The sequence below is a fragment of the Nannobrachium achirus genome, assembly GCF_963921795.1.
Source record: "Nannobrachium achirus genome assembly, chromosome: 13".
Lineage (NCBI taxonomy): Eukaryota > Metazoa > Chordata > Actinopteri > Myctophiformes > Myctophidae > Nannobrachium > Nannobrachium achirus.
The window spans coordinates 30,698,720-30,718,825 of NC_137833.1; the positions used below are offsets into that span (position 1 = coordinate 30,698,720).

At 43.2% G+C, this 20,106-nt stretch overlaps 1 protein-coding gene across 1 annotated transcript in view; it reads right to left on the reverse strand.

Annotated features, from left to right (window-relative positions):
* Positions 1 to 20,106, reverse strand: part of ppp1r21 (protein phosphatase 1, regulatory subunit 21) — a 41,515-nt gene that overhangs the window by 2,518 nt on the left and 18,891 nt on the right. The window contains exons 10-21 of the mRNA XM_080739824.1: positions 19,567 to 19,668; positions 19,371 to 19,459; positions 18,955 to 19,091; positions 17,307 to 17,399; positions 13,025 to 13,152; positions 6,506 to 6,658; positions 6,325 to 6,417; positions 5,219 to 5,476; positions 4,162 to 4,197; positions 3,861 to 3,977; positions 1,440 to 1,538; positions 532 to 660 (exon numbers count right to left, since the gene is read on the reverse strand). Of these exons, the coding sequence (XP_080595950.1) occupies positions 532 to 660; positions 1,440 to 1,538; positions 3,861 to 3,977; positions 4,162 to 4,197; positions 5,219 to 5,476; positions 6,325 to 6,417; positions 6,506 to 6,658; positions 13,025 to 13,152; positions 17,307 to 17,399; positions 18,955 to 19,091; positions 19,371 to 19,459; positions 19,567 to 19,668 (1,434 nt within the window). The remainder of the gene's footprint in view (positions 1 to 531; positions 661 to 1,439; positions 1,539 to 3,860; positions 3,978 to 4,161; positions 4,198 to 5,218; positions 5,477 to 6,324; positions 6,418 to 6,505; positions 6,659 to 13,024; positions 13,153 to 17,306; positions 17,400 to 18,954; positions 19,092 to 19,370; positions 19,460 to 19,566; positions 19,669 to 20,106) is intronic.

Below are 20,106 nucleotides of genomic sequence, written 5' to 3' on the forward strand. Positions count from 1 at the left end.
AAGATGAATAATCTGAAAATGAATACAACCATATCTACAGTACATATCTGTCAAAAGGATAAAACACAATAAAGGTCGAGAGAATATTTCCATTGTGTCACTGCACAGCTAGCTGTAACATCTATGCTCTGTTGGATTTGAGTTTAAAGTGGCGAGAGTCTGCCAACTATGCTCTCTCTGAGAGGTCGCTGTGTCTGCTTTTGTTTTCACTTTACATCTCCTAGTTGTAACATTGTCAGTTTCCATCAACACTACTAAAAGGTAATGTTATATTTTCAATAAAGTATGTAAAACTCAAATTAGAAGGAGGATGTATTTCAGGGTATGATAGCTGCCAGAAGCGTTTGATTTATTTATGTTTTAAAAAGGACAGGATTGAAGCTTTACTTGCAAAGGATGCATTGACTAATGATTCTTTTCTTAGCAATTATTCTATTGATAATTTGATTAATTAAATAACCAAGTGCTTGTTTATCTGGTTAACTGTTGCACCCCTAGAGCACACAAGGGGAAGTAGCCTCACAGCTGTACCTTGCTGCCCAGTTTAAGTGTGTCAATTTCTTCTCTTTGCTTGCTCAGTGTCTCGTTCATAATACACAGGTGGTCACTCATCATGCTCAGCTGATCTTCATAGCTCCTCTTTGTTGTGGTCAACTCATCCTGTAAAACATGACACTGGTTATGACATAATCGTTTTCATGTTGAAAAATCTTCATATATTTTCATAGCAGATCTACAAGCTCACAACGTGTCACGATGCAACGCTTTGTGAGATTGTAGATCGGCTATTTCCACTATCAATGTTCTTTTTTAAGTATAAAGTTGTCAATATGTCAATAATGTCTTTGTATATTTAGGTTATGTGTCATACATATCTGCCATGTGCAACTTCAAAGACTAAAAGAAAAACAGAAATGTAATTGTCAACGACAAAAACACAATTAAATCGTTAATTGCAATTATTTGAGTGACAATTAATCGGCATGTAAAATGTCATATCGTGACAGCCCTAGTTAGGACACAACGCATCCTGTAAAACGAGACACCGGTTATGACACAGTAGGGTTCCACGGGGTCCCCAAATAAATAAGGAACGGTTTAAACACACAAGCCCTATTGAATCTTTCTGCTATTCAAAACAACCAAACTACAATCTCACAACACAAGGGAAAGCATTGCGACGCATTATGAGCTTTAGTGCCATTTCTGAGAACATTTGGATAAATCTTCACTTATGTGCCCCTGTCACAATTCTTTTTCAAATGGGGGTCCGGGGTCATATAAATCTGGGGGTCCATGACATGAAAATGTACCACAGGGTTATGAGAGCGAGTCCATTTGCCTCTTTAGCGAACGAGAATGTTAAAGACATGAAAGATAGAACTGGTTTCTTGCATTTATTACAGAAGCGTTTCTGTTTTCCATTTGTGAAACTGTACCTGCAAGCGTGTGATGTTCTGATTGGCCAGTTTGACCTCCTCGCTCAGCGTCTCTCGTGACTTCTCAGCGATGGCTAAACGCTTGGCCAAGGCTCGGCACTGGAAGATGAAAGGCAAAAGGCAAATAAAAGATTAGACTTTGTTACATTCTGTGTTGATTTTGTCAGTGGTGGAAAAAGTACTCAAATGTTTTATTTAAAGTTATACCACCATGTAACTTTTTTTATAAAACAAATCTTAAAATTGTCCTAACTGTTAAATCGCTAAAGTTTTAGAACACCCACTCCATGAATTTCATCCCCTAAAGCCTTCTGTAAATATGTTTTCTATGATTCTGACCGGGGACCGGATTTCGCGGCAAAATTACGTCATCATACACTACCGGCCAATCACAGCGATGGTTATACACTGCCGGCCAATCACAGCGCATCTTGCTGACTTCTCAGGAAGTAGCTTAACTCAACATAACAGCAGCATATACTCGGGTGAAGGAGTCCGTTTCTCCGGAATGCCTGAACGCACAGGAACCAGGGACCCCTCTAAAGATAGATCTCGGCGAGCTGCAGGCGGACGCGGTGGTGAGAGGCCCGGTCCGCGGCGAAAAACGGCGGTTTGCTATACAGCTCTGACCACTAGTTGAGCAACTTACACAGTATAACTTTAAGTAAAAGTATCAATACTGCAATGTAGAAATACTCTGTTACAAGTAAAAGTCTGAAAAATGTGCTAAAGGCTACTAAGGCTAAAGTGGTTTATCCATGTACACTACTTAGTAAATCTACTTGATTACTTTACACCACTGGATGAAAGCAAAGGCAACTTAAATATTTGAATTTGTTACATTCAATGTTGATTTTGTTGACTAAAACCAAGAAGAAACATGTTTGTCGACTACCTTTTTTCGCTGTCAAACTAAATAAAAACTAAGCTATGATGACCAAAACTAAGACTAAATATATTGACAATTTCGTCAACAAATAGAAAACTAGACTAAAATAGGGACTAGTGGAGAAGGGATCCGGACATCCGGTAGAACTAAAAGAAAAGTAATTATTTTGTTGACTAAAACTACACTTGTTTAATCTGTATCCTGTCTGAGTTCTCTATCCTGATTGGATAGAATTGGTATCCCGACCTGAAAATGCATTTTCTGTTTAAAAAGCTGGAGAGACATTGAGACTCCTGTTACTGAACCAACACTCATAGCAATGAGTACCATCAGAATATAGAGCTATTTAACACTTATTTTAACCAAAGAACATCACTTACCCTACCTTAATATTATTTTATCGTGTGAATGTTTAGGTGTACACTTATGTATTTTAATTGTCTGTGTGTGGGATGCATTGAAATAATATCAATATGTGGTGTGTGTAAGTATGTGTGTAGCAGGTCCAGACTTAATAACTGTGCACATGTGCACAGTTATTAAGTCGGGCAGAAACCAGCCATCTCAAATAAATGGTAAAAAAACCCTTCTAACTCCACCTGAGCTGTATTTGGTTTGTTATGATAGCCAAGTTATGATGACCTAAAGGGCGAGGAATTCACAAAGGACGGAATTCATACAAGGGACAAGGATGGAACAAAGTGATGTCACAACAACGGTCGACCTGTGCTAACCGCTCCTACATCTGGCTTTGTCTGTCGTTATGTGCTGTATGTATGTATATGTATGTATGCATGTATGTATTAATGTCCGGCACTTGGCTAATTGACCAAGCTTTGTGTGTGTGTGTGTGTGTGTGTGTGTGTGTGTGTGTGTGTGTGTGTGTGTGTGTGTGTGTGTGTGTCACAGAGGCATCAGGCTGTTAGTGTCCATTGTTCATATCAGTGTCTTGAGGAAGTGCCTAGGAATAAACTGAGTCACAGTCAGGTGTATTCCTGTTGCTATTCTACAATAACACACACATGACCAACACGTGTCCAGTAGTCACAGTTCAGCAGGCCCTCACCGGATCTTAATTCAGACGCAGCCTCCTCCGTAAGGGTTAGGGTTAGAAAAAACTAAAGCTTTAATGTTTCCGTCCCTTAATAACCATGATGAGCGTGCAGCTGTGAGAAGCAAAGGAGGAAGGGGCAAGAGGAAACAAAAATGGTTGCCCGGTGTTTCCTTTTTTAACTCGGCTTTATTTCTTTCATTTCTTTTTTTCTTTATTTATACACCCAAAAGTCCCCAACAACCTTAGATCCTTCAATGCCCACAGCTGAAGAAACAAACAAAAATAGCTCTGATTAGGGGAAGGAAGGAAAGAGGTTTGAGAGCTGCGTGCGTGCATGCGTGTGCCTCTTTCCGTGCACACTGCCAGATAAAAAAAGGGCTTAGCCTGAACTTCACTGCTGTGAAAGACACAGGTCTTGTGCAAACAAGGCAGAAAAGCGGACGGACAGAACGTTCTCCTGTGACAGCGGAAGCCTCACCTCGGAATGGAAGTGCACGGCCTTGCTGTCAGAGATCTGCAGCATGGTGGTGAGCTCTCCCACTCTGGTCATGTAGTGAGTCTTTATCAACTGTTCCCGGGACTCCTCATCTCCCACCTGCACACGTCGATAAGACACAACACACTCCCTTTGTTCATTTAACTCTGAGTGTACAAATGTAACCAATTGGACCCGAAAGAGTCCATTTGGTTACACTTGTACATTCTCAGAGTTACAGATGGATAAAATAAACTCTGACTGAGGATGTCATTGTTTAGATCTGACATTCAATCCAACTTACATGTTCAACAGTAGGTGTTGTTGACAGCATGCCGACCTGGTGACAAGACAAGACACAAGGCAAGTAAACACATTAGGGACCGACGTCATGGATCAATGATTGCAAAAATTCAACATCTTGGCAAGTTTCCCCATGAAGCCCCGGCAGGATTCTTACATTCATAGACCACATTTGCCATGGAAGCCACAACAACAATAAAAATCTAAAATACGTAGATGACTACGTATTAAGACGACCAGATGCAGAGAGTGAGCCTGCAACTGTGTGATGAAACTGGGTTGCTGCACGAACAACAGCATTCTGCCACCCTGCCACATCAGCACACTGGAAGTGTGGGTTTTACTAAGGGAAAGAAATTGGCCTAGTGTGGGAGTAAGAAGAAGAGAGGCTGATAATGCTCCTTTTGTTGAAGGCAAAAACAAACGCCCCTGCTATGGCCATTGAAATCCTTCAAGTTGAGTCGTGTCGCCAGACTGAGACAATCTGAGATTTTCGCATACCGACACATCTTCAATGTAAAACAGAGAAAAACTGCCACACACAAACCTACTCATACCGCTTTGAAAACGAATCATAACACCTTCCCAATATGAAACCTTCGTTTGAAATCTCTAAAGTGTTTGCAGTTTTAGCCACTACATTGTCTTTAGATCAGTGGTCTTCCGCCGCTTTCAAATCAAGGTCATTTATTTATTCAGCATTTGAGCCACGGACCACCGTTTGATGAGATTTATCCTCTCAGACCCAAGACTTGAATATTTGCTCATCGTTGGATACAGAATTTCATGCTGTATTGACGTTGGTACCATAGGAAAGATAATATATTGATCGAAATAACAATTCTTCTACATTCATTTTACACTCAAGAGTTAAAGATCTATAAGGGTCCATTTGGTTACCAACTGTCCATCATTTAGCTGGGGACCACCTGGAACCCCCTCAAGGACCACTGCTTTAGATGATCAGTCCTATCAATAGGCATAGATCTCCGATCATCTGGCAATCCACAATGATATGAGCATATGAAGCAAAGCTAGGACATAACGGCTGTGTGTACCAGGCTGGTGCTGCACTGGGTGCTATCCTTCTCCTTCTGTTCCATCTCCGTGTCCTCCTCGCCGGGCGAGACCTCATCGGCCGGTGGTGCAGCGGCGTGGGGGGACACGGCGCCCCCCAGGGCCGCCGAGAGCTGGCTCTCCAGCTCAGCGATGCGCTGGTTCTCCTTCTCCAGTCGGACCTTCCCCAGCTGGGCCTCCAGGAGCCAGTGCTCCTTCTCCTGTTCCAGGCGGGCGATCTTGTCCTGGCTCTGCTGCACCTGAAGGAGGCCACGGTGCACAGAGGAGAGGAGAGGAGCAGACTGGGAGATCAGGACGGGAAGGTGGTGGGGTAATGTCATTTATCTCGGTGTTTCTCAAAACCTTTAAATTTCAATTTCCCTTAACTCTGCCAGTGTACAAATGGAACCAAATGCACCCGTTAAGAGTCAATTTGGTTCCATTTGTACACTGTCAGAGTTACAGACTTGTATGTGTCCATTTAGACCGCCCTAAAGGAACCCACCAAGCCCCCAGAACCACGGTAGAGCATTGAAGTAGCTTTAACCTAGTGGTCAAACCTGGGAGTGCAGTTAAACGCTACTGTGCGTGGGTATGCTAACTGCTAAGGCTACTGTTTACCCTAGTGCGCCTGCTCAATAACTATCACCATCCAGATGATCCAATTCCCCCACAATGCACCTGGATTCTGCCTCTTCTGGGTGTTTCAAAACACCACTGAGCAACTTGCATTGAAATAGATTATAACTGATTCCCGCCCTAATAATAATAATAATTTAGTCCCCACTCCTTGGGGTGTTTTTTTTGTCACTGTATATTTGCACATACGTAGTGAAATTTGTCCTACACATTTACCCGTCCTATAATTACTAGGAATCGATATGTAACTAATTTCGTCTGCGTGGCGTGGGAACACACAGTCCTGGTGTGGCTTGCTTGGGTGCACCTCACGAGACCCAAAGCCTTGCTGTCTGCCTTGTTGTTCGTAAGCTTGGACTGCTATGCCCAGCCTACCTATACCCATCCAGGTAAAACACTTTTTAGTAGAAAATAGTACAACAGAGCATTTTAATTTGTGGAAATTCTGAGAGGGACTTGTTGATCTAACCTGTTGAGTGAGACCCTCTCTGCTCTCTGTAGAGCTGGTCAGTATGCGACGGTTTGAGAGAGCTTCTCTGTATGGAACAGACTGTGGTCTGGGCTGAATAAAACAATGAGAACAAACAAAATAAGACAAGGAAAATACATGGGGAAAAGAAATGACAATGTGTATTCAGTGATATACAGACCTTTCTGATGGCATGGATGTAAGCAGCTGCTTTCTTTTTGTTGGCCAGCATGCTCTCTGCCTGCAAGGGGTTGAGGGCTACAGTCCCACCTCTCGGCCCATAGCCTGTGGAGGAGGTGAAGAAGTCCAGGTTGTTGCTGAAGAAGGTGGCGATCTGTAGAAGTAGCTTAAAGGTTAATATCTAGAAAACAGCACCGAAGGATCTGTTAACAACTTTAAACCTCGTATTCCAAGACTGCTGCTCTACCTCCTGAGCCACTGCCGCCCCCACAGGATATGTGCATGTTTGTGTCGAGTCGATACCAACAATTAGGGGAATTCATCAGATAGTTGAGAGATTAGAGGAGGTTGAAACAAAGGTGCAATTTACAGGGCTTCTGTCATTATTTGGCACATTATTATTACCCACACTGAGCCAGCTGGGGGTAGATATTAGGTGTAAATAATGGCTGCAGAAACAAAATTATGGAGAAGGAGGGAGACTAGAGAGCACACATTGCCGAACCAAGGCCAACTCCTCAGCAGTCTTGTAAGTATTATTTTGGTGAGACAGAAGAGTATTCATAATTGAGGTAGGCTTTTGTGCAAAGGAAAGATAGCATGACTTGTACTCCACCACTGTATTAATGTGTGTAATAAATACATTTTTTATATTATGACTTTTGGTACCATGCATGGCTGGTTGAATTCTGCTCCTTTCAAACTCATTTGATTCAAGATAACTCCCTATTATTATTATTATTATTATTACCCATATAAACTTTTTTAAGCATACAACCTCCAGTAAGCAAGCCTAGCACATGGTTTAAAAGCTGAAAAGGCTGTATTTAGAGAGCAAAATAGTAATACTGTAAGACTGTCCCGTTTCTCCCTTGAGTTAAGAGTCCAGGTGGAAGACGACCCTGGTGCTTCTCAATCCTGCTGTCTGTGCCACTCCAGAGGAGGACAGAAGGCATTCAGGACTAAAATTTGTAGGTCAAACCTGGCAAGGGAGATAGTGTTGCACAGCCCCTGAAACACTGCAGCTCCTTTAAACACAATTTATAACGCCTTGCTCGAGTGACGTTTCAATCAAAGCCGGCATTCATCAGATGAGTCTGATGAGCTAGTTTGTGGACCTTCTTTTGTTTTATATTATTGTCTTCTTTGATCCAGCACCTGCTTTCATTAAAACATTTACAGTCTATAACCTCACAAAGTGACAGAGAAGGGTGAAGTCGGGGTCCTAATATAGACCCCTGGGGGTCTAAATAGACTAGACAATCCATCTACCCATTACTTAAGCCCAAACCACACCAATGATTCGCTTTGCAACATGCAACTACTAGCAACCACTTGCAACCACTATCCCCAATGGCTGTTGCAAGGAGTTGCATTGGTGCGGTTGACCTTAAAACTGTTTTCTTACAAGGAGTTGCATGGCAAATTATTGGTGTGGTTTGGGCTTAAGCATGAGCCACAGTTGTTAAATTACATCTAACATTTAACAGAGAGGTCTTCACACTAAGGCCAGATTTACACAGCCAAATCAAGATTGGAATCTGATTAGTTAAACAGGTCACATAACTCATTTACACCAATCAGATTCACATCTGGATGTCTGTGGCTCAGATCTGATTCAGGCTGGATTTGGCTGCAGTGTAAATCTGGCCTTAAGAGTCACACCATAAGAAAACAGAGTCAAGGACAAGGACACTTTTGAACACACACTCCTCAATGTCATCCCCTGTGTCAAGTGGCTGGTTAAGCCTTTAATTAAACCATGTTTGCATAAGAGGGAGTGCTGTAAAACTCTTCAATGAGGGCTGCTTTCTACAGCCGGGTCAGGGGAAGGACAAATCTGCCGCAAAATGCGAAGCGTCCGGGCTATTCGTTTTTCTTTTTTTTATGTGGACCTGGCTGCACATGAATCATCATTGGTTCTACTCATCAACAGCCAACAGTGCTGTTCACCACTATACCCACTAGAGAGAGTTCACACTAGGCCAGATGACCACAGCCAACAGCACTCACACACTGCTCTATTTCTCCATGACAGCGTGACTGACAAACCTGACGGCTCAGCTGACCCACTGCTCTACATGCTTAATGGACACTTGGTCCAGGGATCAGCTGTGGAGACAGTTCATTGGTCAGCGTGTTCAAACCTTCCACTGCTAACCCACCTGAGCCCCACGTTCTGTACCATTATTGGAATGCTAAATGAGCCAGTTGCACTGGTTATGATTATTATTGTCTCCACCAGCCGAAGGCATGGGGGAGAGTATGTTTTCCCCTCCGTCCGTCCGTCCGTCCGTGCGTCCGTGCGTGCGTGCGTGCGTCCGTGCGTCCTCGCAGTTTGTGAGCAGCTAATCTCAGTCACCGTTGGCCCGATCGCTGCCAAACTGAGCACACACACTCCCTGGATGCCAATCTAGAACCTCTGCCCCACATTTTTCAAATCAGCCTCATGGTGGCGCTATAACAGGCCGATTTGTGTGGCCTGGTTGTTACCAGCTAATCTCCGGCGCCGTTGGCCCGATCGCTGCCAAACTGAGCACACACACTCCCTGGATGCTAATTCAGAACCCCTGCCCCACATTTTTTAAATCAGCCTCATGGTGGCGCTATAACAGGCCGATTTGTGTGGCCTGGTGGAGACCTGTGCTCGGAAGAGCACTGCTTCTAGTTCTATATCATTTTATGTATTTCTATAACCTTGGGAGAGCCACATTATACTTGAAATGTCATAATGGCAACTTGCCCCCTGCTGGCAATAGCTTGCCAAAGCGATTAGCGAGAAAAGCCAGCAGGGCCAGTTGCACTGAAATCTCAGAGCAAATGACATTTGCAACTTGAAATGGCGTACTGTACGGCCTGGTTCATACTTCCCTCCTTGGGTTGTGTTCCGTTGGCTTGTTTGCTGTGGTGTAAAGTAACTACAGGTAAGTACATTTACTCAAGTACTGTACTCAAGTACAATTTTGAGATAATTTGACTCTCCTAGAGTATGTCCAATTTTCAGTACTTTTACTTCTAGTGCACTAAATCTCAGAGGCAAATATTGTACTCCACTGCAATCATTTGCAAATTTTAATTATTTGTATATTTTGATTAAACATACATTAACCACTTCAGCCCTGTATACATTTTGGCCATTTGAAAATAGCCGCTCTACAAGATGACGACACATTGTAAGCTTGTAGATCTGCTATTTTCCAAAGACTTTTAGACATTTGAAAATGTGTGAAACGGGACATTCTGCATAATGAGTACTTTCTACTTTTGGTACTTTAATACATTTTGATACCAATACTTTTGTACTTTTACTCAAGTCAATTTTGAATTCTGGACTAGTGTATTTCTACATTCCCCGGTTGGACGTAGTGCGTGGAAGGAACACGTTATTCCAACCAGTTCCTTTCCCCTCCATCAGGCGCCCCGGCTGGCCAGGGGGAGGCAGTATAGAGACCAGGATTACTGCATGTTTTTTTGTGAGGGTACCTACCCTAGGAGACACGGGGAGAACATGCCAACTCCACACAGAAAGGGTTTTGCCAACCCCACTTAGGGTATGGGCACTGATGACACGGAGGAGAGAACACGCCCCCAGTGGGAATCGAACCCAGGACCTTCTAGCTGTGAGGCGACAGCGCTGTGCCACCGTGCCCCCTAGGTGCACAGTGCAGCATTTCTAGAGCTTCCACTTCTGTTATTGCGACCGTCAGGTCGCAGTTTAGTATCAAAACCTCCACCGGCCGTCCGTCCGTCCGTCGGTCACACGTCACACCTTTGCCCTGCTCATATCTCCGCACCAAGCAGTGTGATGTCATACTGATGTCATACTGATGTCAGCAGTGTGATGTCATACTGATGTCAGCAGCTATGTCTCTATATATGGAGTTATATGTTGTTCGTGTCCAAATATGGGGCTTGTGAGGTCAGACTTAGTGAGATTCGTCGGTTATCTCCATATATGGAGGGAGAACCAGCTTATGAGCCGATGAGTTGTGTCAGAGTCGAGATCCTGCTTGCATCTAATCTGTCGGTAGATAATGCCGGTCTTATATAAGGGTCATTTGTGTACGGTGTGATGTCATACTGATGTCAGCAGTGTGATGTCATACTGATGTCAGCAGCTATGTCTCTATATATGGAGTTATATGTTGTTCGTGTCCAAATATGGGGCTTGTGAGGTCAGACTTAGTGAGATTCGTCGGTTATCTCCATATATGGAGGGATGTGTTGGTTATCTCCATATCTGGAGATTCAACCTTCAACGATTTTGACATCTTGTTACTAATCTGTCGGTAGATAATGCCGGTCTTATATAAGGGTCATTTGTGTACGGTGTGATGTCATACTGATGTCAGCAGTGTGACAGGAGATAAGCGACCAACGGTCGCTTATCTCCCGATTAGGGAGTCTTACTGGTTACTATTTGAGCTGTTACCAGGGCGATGAGAGTACACAATAGGAAGGCAGGGCCCTGAGCAGTGCAGACATCAATGCATTACATCATCTACTCCACACATCTGAGACAACAAGCAATTCACCAGGGTATTGGGTAACGGGGTGTTGTTCTGGGTCATATTGACACTGGAAAGAGCTGCCATTATCGTAATTTTTTGTCAATAATAGTTTTATGTGATGCCTGGTTTATGCTGTGTTGTCCTGGAGGTGGAGTTGTGTCATTTTGTTTGGTAGCACTATTGTTAACTATTGTTTGTGTTTATTCTATCTTTATCCACTTTTCTTTCCCCTATGACAGTGAAGTGCAAGCAGGGATATGTTTATTATCCACACGTATCCAAGACTCAATGAAAATACATTTTAAACAAATAAAAGTAAAAGATTATTCCCTTATTGAACTCTTTTGGGGGGTGGAATTGTGTGTAATTCTAACTCCTGGCGACAGATTAGCGAAGCATTGATCATGTTAGGCAGGTGCAGGCAGAATGAACATTTTGGAACATGCACATGACAGCAGAGTGGTGATTGCCTTGAGTGCCGTCACCTGTACAGGACCAGCTGAGTTGAGTTGGCTGACGAGCTGCTGACACTATAAATTCCTCAGCCCATCTACAAGCTCAGAAACATTTCCAGCTGCTCAGCCTATACAATCCTGTGTGTTCATGTGTTAGTTCAGTGCCAACCAGCTGGAGTCTTGCACTCCTGCCAGCGTCACGCTTGCCGGACAGGTCAAAGGAGAGAGGCCAGACTAAGATTGATCCACCCCCCCCCCCCCCCCCTCCTTGCATTCTGATTTTCATTGCGGGTCTGGCAGAACCAGGTGACCTGGTCTAGTTTAAACCAGTGGTTCCCAAATCTTTTCAGATTACATTTGATTAATCTGAAAAGATTAATCAGATTACAGATTACATATTTGTCCACAGTCGCAGACCCCCATCTGAAAATATGTGGTGCCAGGGACCTCAACACAGATTTATGTTGTTAAAATGTTTCAAAAATATTCAAAAAAAAATTTTTTCTCTCCCTCAATATTTTTTAAATAGCAAATATACAAGCTCACAATGTGTCGCAATGTGACACATTGTGAGCTTGCTGATCTGCTATTTTCAAATGTGAATGTAAAGTAGTATAGCATACTGTAGTTGCTTCTGTTGGGCTTATTTCTTTGGCAAAATCTGGCAACAGACAATTCCATGTCACTTCCTTACTTGGGAGGAAGTGAAAAGATGTTTATGAAGCAGCACACAAAGAAAAATGCTCCAGCGCCCTCTGTAAAAGGAAAATGGCAGCCTCCATAGAATGGCCAGGAATATGGTGAATACTGGCCAATCACAGTGTTTCCTTTTTCGGGATTTCAATTCAATTCAAAGAAGCTTTATTGGCAAGAGGCAACGAACGTTTTACATTGCCAAAAGTCAGAGTCCTGCCTCTGATTGGCCTACCGGACATCTCCTACTGTGACACACACGGAAGTGTGCTTCAGAATTCCCGTAAGCTTGCCGGAATTCAAAAAAATGCCTATCCTTTTTTACCAACGGCCCAGAGCCAGAGGAGGTAGACGTCTATGGCAAGGGTCTTCAAAAGGGGGTCTGGGACCCCTAAGGGGTCCTCAGAGTTACTACAGGGGGTTCTCCAAATCTTTGTGTGATAGAAACTTTTTTCTCCTTTTTTATATTAACCACTTGAAACCTATAGCATCCGTATTCTGAGAACTTTGGCCAAAAATAGCCGATCTGCAAGCTCAACGCGAGGCGTTGTGAGCTTGTAGATTGGCTATTTTTGGCAAAGAGGTTGTGTGTATGGGGGGAAAAGTACAGAGTGCAAAGGTCAAGTTTATTAAGTATTGACAGTTCAAGTGGTTAACACAAATTGACATGAATTCAAAATGCACTGATGATTGTGCTGTCAAAAGATGTCAAACTATATGGAATCTATGAAAAGGTTGTGGGTGGTCCCTGCTTCATTTCTCTCTGAACTAAGGGGTCCTTGGCCTGAAAACGTTGAAGACCCCTGGTCTATGGTTTTTATTGTCACATTGGGTGTCGGTGCTGCCCCCTGCTGGCCTTACCTTGCCAGTGACGCTGGTGAGCGAGGCCAGGGATCCCAGCAGACAGTCTGTGGTGGTGCGGAGCTTCTGGGTGACAGTGGGAAGCTCCTGCTCCAAGCTGGCCTTCTGGTTGTAGTGCTTGGACATCTCTGGACACGCCCAGAAGAAAGGAGAGGCAATTAAAGGACAGGCAAGAACTGAAAAATACTAGCCTGACACTCAGCCTGAATTGACATTTCGTTTCACTCCATTATTCAGTCTGAACTCACTTCCACCGAAGGCGATTGCAGGGATGGGCGTTGCCAAAAAAAAGGCAGTCTTCAGCGATTGGTTCAGTGTGGCTGGCTAGTGGTTAGCCTGTTGCTTGCTAGTGCTACTTGCTAACCAAAGAAACAGTCAGAATAGGAGCACCACGAACTAGTAATCAAACACAACATAACATGCCTGCTACTGGTGTTTCATAGCGAGATCGATACGATCGCATTTTACCGCAATTTACCGCATTTTATCGCGATGCGCGGTACGGTACGGCGGCAGCACTGGTGTACTTGGAAACACACATGAGTTCTGGGAAACCCCCACCCACGCTGATCACAAGACGCTGATTCACGACGCTGATTCGCCGATCGGATTTTCAACCGAGGCAGACCTCTTCATTGAGAGCGATTCTAGACCTGAATCGCCAAAACAAAAAATTTAAAGGGGTGTGGCTAGCGATTCAGGGTCTGGAACTAGGCTAGAAAAATACCTAAAAAACATGTGTTTCGTTATCTGTACTGCAGTTAGGGAGACCAGATGTCCCCCTTTGCGTGGGACAGTCCCACATTTCCGACTTCCGACTTTTCAGGCGTCCCACAAATTGAGACACTGTCCCACATTGTGACTGGCAGGCTTCAGTAATACATTAAATCAATGCCAGATGTTGATATGTGCGCTGATTGTTGCTGAAGCTCTTAACGAGAGCTCACAGCATGCTAGACTGGACCACACTGGACACAGCACTGCTCTAGCAACATGTGAATAAAGTATAGGGTAGGCTATGCTTTTATTGAATAATGCGGACATGGACACATTTATTTTGTTGAGAGACAATGTTCAGAAGGAACTGCTGCAGCATCGTTGATCTAAACAAAAACGAAATGGTATAAAGATATGTTTTTAAGCCTGTTAAAATAATGAGAAATGTCAATATGCAGTATTAGGCCTTTAGGCCTATTAGGCCTAGATCTACGAGCTCAGTATATCTGCTATTTTTGAATAGCCAAAGCATAAAAAATAATGGTTGAAGTGGTTACGTGACACAGATGCGTTCTAGGTCTTAACCCATTTAGACCGGGAACGCAAAATGCGTTTTTACCTTTCAGGTCGGGAACGCAGAATGCTGTTTTACCTTTCAGACTGGGAACGGAAAATGCGTTTCCTGCGTTTCCTGTAGTTTTTACCCTTTTCTGGTCTCGTGGCCAATGAAATGCATCAGGAGGCGATGACGTATGCTTCCCTATGACTACCGCAAAGCATTCTGGTTTTTTTTTTTCTGTTTGGAAGGGGGCTGCACTGGGAGAATCCCAGTGAAGCTTCTCATAGCGGCGAAATGGAAGACGCGTTGAGCGAAGGCAAACCGGACCCGCAGGAATTGGCATTGTTATTGTTACGTGATATGTTTGAAAACGACGACGATGATGAAGAAGTGTTTCATGGATTTCATGAGGACTGGATTACTTTTCACGGACGCACTTTGAGACGGCTAGTTTCAGAGACCAACACGTTAGCCGAACAGCTAGTCAACCCCAAACTCCAGAACAACAGATTTGCAGCTATAGAGGTAATAACACTTATAAAATGATTATGATGATATGGTTCATTCATTCACATACACAGGCACACACACACACGCACGCACATATAATAATAATGACAAATGTCGCTCGCCAGATTTACCGTTATATGGAGCTAACAACTAGAATTGAAATATTGAAAATGAAAGTTTTGGTGCTTGTTGTTTCTTGTCAAAGTGGTGGTCTATGGTGTAAGGCCTATGGTGTAAGGTCTCAAATATTTGCTAATTATGTTTCTATGAGCTACATAGGCTGAGAAATATATTATTTATTAGACGTTTTATAAGATTTATTACAATTTTTGAGTTTGCAGATTTCTTTTTAAAAAATTATAAAGGTCTGGACCATGACAAATAATTTCCCATGAAAGCCAAATGTGTAAACTATCAAACAGTTTTGAAATTTTGTTTCTAGCTGCTACAGAGGCTGAGAAATAAATGTTTTAGTAGACGTTGACACCTCTGTGAAGTTTTCCATAAAATCTCAGGTTTTAGGGGTATTTTTCCAATCGGCCATAGGTTTTTAAGGCTTTTTTCCAGGCGGACTTAGGTCTAAATGGGTTAATTGGTTGAAGGATTACAGACTAGACGTTTTATTACGTTAATCTGATGTTGTGATGTCCCAGAACGATCGGTAGAGTTTAGTTTAGTTTTTTCATCTCGAGTCCTCGGCAGCTCCGAGCGCGAGCGGTGGGATTTTACGTCACATCGCTTATTTGTATGGCTCGACAATTCCTTTTTCCTGTTTACATCTGTCCTTCATAATGGTGGAGATGTATCCCCAGTGTTGTCAATAAAGCCTGATTTACACTGCCAGCCAAATCATTGGGAGGCAGTTCTGGGATGCTTTTGTACTCAAATGAATTGTAAATCAACAATACTCCAAGCAAAATTATGTGTTATAAATCTTAGTAACACATTAACATTGACAAATTGCAGGTCTCATCAAGTATCTTTGGTATCACACTCAGGGGATGGGGCTGGACCTAGTGGCGGGAAAAAAAACTCTGGGAACTCAGAATGGGGCTGGGTAGGTGGTACACTTCCACTGTGCTTGATATTATCATCAAGTTAAGCTGGTCGCACACTGATTTTTTTATTTACGTGCTCCGAAATTTGCTCCGATATTCGGCCCGAAAAACGCAGCAGTGACACTGCTGCGTTTGTGTGCAAAGACCTTAACTCTACTCAACTAGAGACCACAATCATTTTACAGCAGCCTGTGGCCATTTGCCCTAGGCTAGGACATACATGGGCAACTGGCGGCCCGGGGGGCACATGCGGCCCCCATCTTCACTTAATGCGGCACAGGTTAATACCGGAATACTGATATATTACTGATTTCAGCTGTTACAATTCCAAACATGACCTGCTTTAATTCCGTCAGTCAATATTAGTAGCTTAACACCTTGACGTCCGAAATAGAATGGTGGTTGGTAGATTAGCCGTGACATTTCTATTATTGTATTGTGATCTGAGACATAATATTATGTTTATAAACATGACCCCGCAGCCCCTCCATCTTGAACAGCGCCGCTGTTTTTTCTTTTTTTTTTTTCCCCAGGCCAGTAACTCACCATGATTTTCTCGATTTCCGTTGGGATAGAATGGGGGTTTTGGCCGATCGTCGATGTCCCCGTGCGTTTCGCGTGCGCGATCCTTTCACGTAAATGTCCCCGCAAATAGTCCATGTGTGACTGAAGAACAGAACTGAAAAGTTTTGCTAGCATAGCCCCAAGCATGGCTGCTGTAGGAGCTCGAGTGTGCAGACAGCAAACGGATGGCTGGGAGTAGCCTTGGAGAAGGAGAGGCGCTGACGTCACCTCTGCTTCATGCACGGTCTGCATGAGCTATCAGTGCACGAGTGGTGACTAGGGAAGGTTAGACGATCGCCGATTTTCGGATCAAAAGCTTTTATTCCGGTTTTAAAGACAAAGTCCGGGAATGTACGACGTGGCTGAGAGTCCCTGGGGGGATGTGCGATATAGTACGGTTTTAACATTAAGGGGCTCCCCGTGGCTTAGAAGGTGTTAATGACTAGTATAGTAGTATTAAAATGTATTTTATTTTTAAGTTAACATTACTACGGTATATAACTAAATGCATTTGAAATTAGATAAAAATTTTACATTTCAGGATTCCAATTCAAAAACAACAAAAAATTATTCAGGATTCCAATTCAAAAGAAGCAAAAATAGCCGATCTACAAGCTCAAAACGCATCACAGCGCGATGCGTTTTGAGCTTGTAGATCTGCTATTTTTGCTTCTTTTGTATGAGATACTACTAGAATGACAAAGTAGGACTTAACAATATGCAATGTGGCCCTCTGGAGTGAAGGTGGAAATATAGTGGCCCTCGCCATCATCAAAGTTGCCCACCCCTGCCCTAGGACAACCAGGTCGGCTGACATTGTTAGTGCTAGAGTGAACATAGGTCAAATAAAGTGTGACTGAACGGTGCAGCTCACCTTTAATGCCATCGTGAAAGCCGTGCAGGCAGGCAGCCAGCTGGGTGAAGACAGCAGACGAGCTGCTCTGTGGCATGGCATCCTGTCGCACACCTGACACACATTTTACACACATTGTGAAAATCACAACCACCATCGCCCCCTTAACCCATTTAGGCCTAGAATTATGTAATGCTTTAACTATTGAAAAATAGCAGATATACAAGCTTACAGCGCAGCACTGAGAGCCGCGCTGCGAGCTTGTAGATCTGCTATTTTTGAAAACTCGTGAAACTGTGTGCAAATCTTTGAATATATGTATTTTTTAAGCGAACATTTGTAACTCAAATGTTGCTTCTGGGGGGTCCCTGGAACCAAATATTTTGAGATGGGGGTCCATGGGCCAAATACATATCATTTTGGGGGTCCTTCACATGAAAACGTTTTAAGCACCAATGACATAGAAACATAGAAGGATTTAAAATATTCAAAGACTTTCACAAATGTTCACGTTTTAAACAAAAATAGCACATCTACAAGCTCGCTGTGAGCTTGTATATGAGCTATTTTTCAATAGTTAAAGCACAAAATGTGAGTGAATCCTTGTACCCAGGGCCCAGAATTTGGTGCGACACCCCTGCACCTGACACACATTTTACACACATTGTAAAAATCACAACCACCATCACCCCCTTAACCCTCCGTCCCTCCAATAAAGACGAAAGGTGAATTCTTCAATACCGCTAGCAGCTGCTGTCGGTTCGTTTCACAAACGTACCACTGTAAATCATTGCGTTGAATCAAAACAAGGCTTAAGTGACAAGTTTGATCATTTTAAAGCAGGGGTCTTCAACAGGGCGTCCGGGACCCCTAGGGGGTCCTCAGAGTAACTAGAGGGGGTCCTCCAAATTGTTGTGTGATAGAAACTTTTTTTCTCCTTTTTATATTAACCACTTGAACCCTAGTGTCCATATTCTGAGAACTTTAGCCAAAACTAGCAGATCTACAAGCTCACAACGCCTCGCAGCGCGAAGCGTTGTGATCTTGTAGATTGGCTATTTTCAGCAAAGAGGTTTGGTGTAGAGGGGAAAAAGAGCAGACTAAGTACAGAGTGAGAGGTCAAGTTTATTAAGTATTGACGGTTCAAGTGGTTAAATATCTGAAAACACAAATTTACATGAATCCAAAATACACTGATGATTGTGCTGTCAAACAAGGAAACTATATCTATAACTATAAATATCTCTGGAATCTCTGAAAAAGTTGTGGGGGTCCCTGCTTGGCTGCTTCATCTATTTCTCAACTAAGGGGTCCTTGAAAACGTTGAAGACCCCTGTTTTAAAGCATAAACGTCCTCACACACACAGGGCATTCTTTTGTAATTAACGTGCCCGAAAATATAATTATTTTAAAACTGTTGTTTATGTACAGATTATAGATTGTATTTTTTCTACCGTTGATATGAATTTTTGTTTTATAGTAACCCTAGATTACTATTTCTATGCATTTTATATATTACCTTGTGCTGTCCTTTCTCATTGTAAGTCACTCTGGATAAAGCGTCTTAAGCGATTTAGCGTCTGCTAAATGCCTAAATTGTAAATTGCAATATGCCGCCATACTTTTTATGCATGCAGAACAAAGTAAATGCATTGAGGCGGTGACCTACTAGGTAAGGCCAGGAGGTTTATGTAGTTCTGTAGTTTCCCAAACACAGACGCCACCCGCTTCATGTCGCTCTGCAGCTGCTGGTTCTTAGCAGTGAGGGCAGCGGGGCACAGAGGTGACTCACACTCCTCTTCCAGACTGATGAGAGGAAAGGAGAATAATCAAATCAAGTAAACAAAGTCTATTTCTCTATCACGCACGCACGCGCGCGCACACACACACACACACACACACACACACACACACACACACACACACACACACACACACACACACACACACACACACACACACACACACACACACACACACACACACACACACACACACACACACACACACACACACACACACACACACACACACACACACACACACACACACACACACACACACACACACACAGTGAGAGCTGACCTTTTCAGCTGGTAAGGAAGTATCTTCTGCAGGAAATTGGTGTACGTGGAAAAGTGATCTGCAAAGTTCTTCAGCTTACCCACCGTCTCCTGCAAATCAAAGGAGCACAAGTCAATAAACAACAAGTGCCTACTAGAAGGTCACTGCATATTGGGTGGGGGGGGGGGGGGACAGAAGAAAGAAAGACTTCACTCACAAGCATGGTAACTGTGTCCTCTGTAATGCTCTGGTGTAGTTGCAGCAAGCCGTCCTCCAGAGGGCGCACATAGGCTGCATTCTCATGCAAGTACTGGGAAAACTGGATAAAGGGCAAGAATGAGTATTTGGGGAAGAATAATGCCTGTGCAGCCAGACAATATGCAGACTTTTTGTTGATGTACTCTGTATGCACACAGTTATATGCAGAACCGTTCATTGTATTACTTACTGTGTTACTTACCGTACTACTTATTGTAGTACTTGTGTCATTGAAAATGACATGAACGTAATAAACAGTTGTGGAAAAAGTACTTGAATGTTTTACAAGTAAAGTATCAATACTGCAATGTAGAAATACTCTGTTAGGGTGCCCTCACACCAAAATACCTATGAGAGTGGAATCCGCGTTCCGCCAATGCATTTCAATGATAAGGAAGCGGGAAGCGTTTTTTGCAGAAATTCTCTGCTGGCATGAAACCGCTTCACTCTCATTGAAATGCATTGGCAGAACGCGGCTTCCACTCTCATAGGTATTTTG